Below are 1174 nucleotides of genomic sequence, written 5' to 3'. Positions count from 1 at the left end.
TAAAAAGAATACATATATAGAACTAATTTTTAATTAGTTAATTATTTTATTATAAAATTACTGTTTTAACTTTTACTTTTTAAAAAGTTTAGAATTTAAGATAGAATTTAAAATTTAGGATGAAAAGCTAAATTTAGAAAAATTATATTGTATGAAAAATTAATTCCCTAGTTAATTTTTTTTATTTAAATATGATAGATGTAATGCTACGACATTATATACAAAATAATCACAAAAACTACAATTCATCATGCACCCTAACTCAACGAGTTATATTTGTTAATTTAAATTATAAATTTTGGCAGCAATAACATCGAGTGGAAGGCGTAGCATGCTGAAGCTGGCGCAACGCATGACCAACAACTTCTGTGCTGGTGTTTGTGCCTCAACGGTGCACAAATGGAACAAGCTCAACGCCGGCAACTTCGGCGAAGACGTGAGGGTGATGACAAGGAAGAGCCTTGATGATCCCGGGGAGCCTCCTGGGATCGTCCTGAGCGCAGCCACATCAGTGTGGCTGCCAGTCTCGCCCCAGAGGCTCTTTGATTTCCTCCGCGACGAGAGGCTGAGGAGCGAGTGGGACATACTTTCCAATGGCGGACCCATGCAGGAGATGGCTCACATTGCCAAGGGACAAGACCATGGCAACTGTGTTTCACTACTACGAGCCAGTGTAAGTTTTCTATTTCACACTATTCATATTCTTATATTTTTCTCATTTAATGTTAGCGTTAATTTTTAGTATATCATTATATTAGTTATTTGATATTCAATTAATTGATTTAATTGTGCATTAGAAAGTGACAAAGATAAGGGGAAAAAAAGAGTATATTTTTGTTTGGTATTAAGAATAAGATTGAATAAAATATGTTTTGGGAGAATGTTTTCAGCCTTGGTTTATTGAAAATGATAGGATAAGGTTGGATTTTATTAAGAGAAATGAATGAATGGATAGATATGTTAACTTATTTTCTCATAATTAATGGTTTCGAAAACAATGAATAATACGATAGGGAGCGTCTTCCTAGGAATAGTACTTGTTCAATATTAAACGACAATTTTTAATTATAACAATGTAACTCTTTGCGTTATAGTATGATTTCATTCTGAAAAATATTGAAACGAAAATGAAAACGAAAACTCCTCCTAATTTTAATCAATTTGTTTAGACTGA

The 1174-nt window shown here is 33.0% G+C and overlaps 1 protein-coding gene across 2 annotated transcripts in view; it reads left to right on the top strand.

Annotated features, from left to right (window-relative positions):
- LOC107639831 (homeobox-leucine zipper protein ANTHOCYANINLESS 2) overlaps positions 1–1174 on the top strand; it is an 8494-nt gene that overhangs the window by 5864 nt on the left and 1456 nt on the right. For both annotated transcript variants that reach the window (XM_016343446.2, XM_016343445.2), the window contains exon 8: positions 306–673. In XM_016343446.2, the coding sequence (XP_016198932.1) occupies positions 306–673 (368 nt within the window). The remainder of the gene's footprint in view (positions 1–305; positions 674–1174) is intronic.

The sequence above is a fragment of the Arachis ipaensis genome, chromosome B04, assembly GCF_000816755.2.
Source record: "Arachis ipaensis cultivar K30076 chromosome B04, Araip1.1, whole genome shotgun sequence".
NCBI classification, from domain to species: domain Eukaryota; kingdom Viridiplantae; phylum Streptophyta; class Magnoliopsida; order Fabales; family Fabaceae; genus Arachis; species Arachis ipaensis.
Note: the sequence above shows the minus strand (reverse complement) of the source record. Positions and strands in the feature narration are given on the sequence as shown.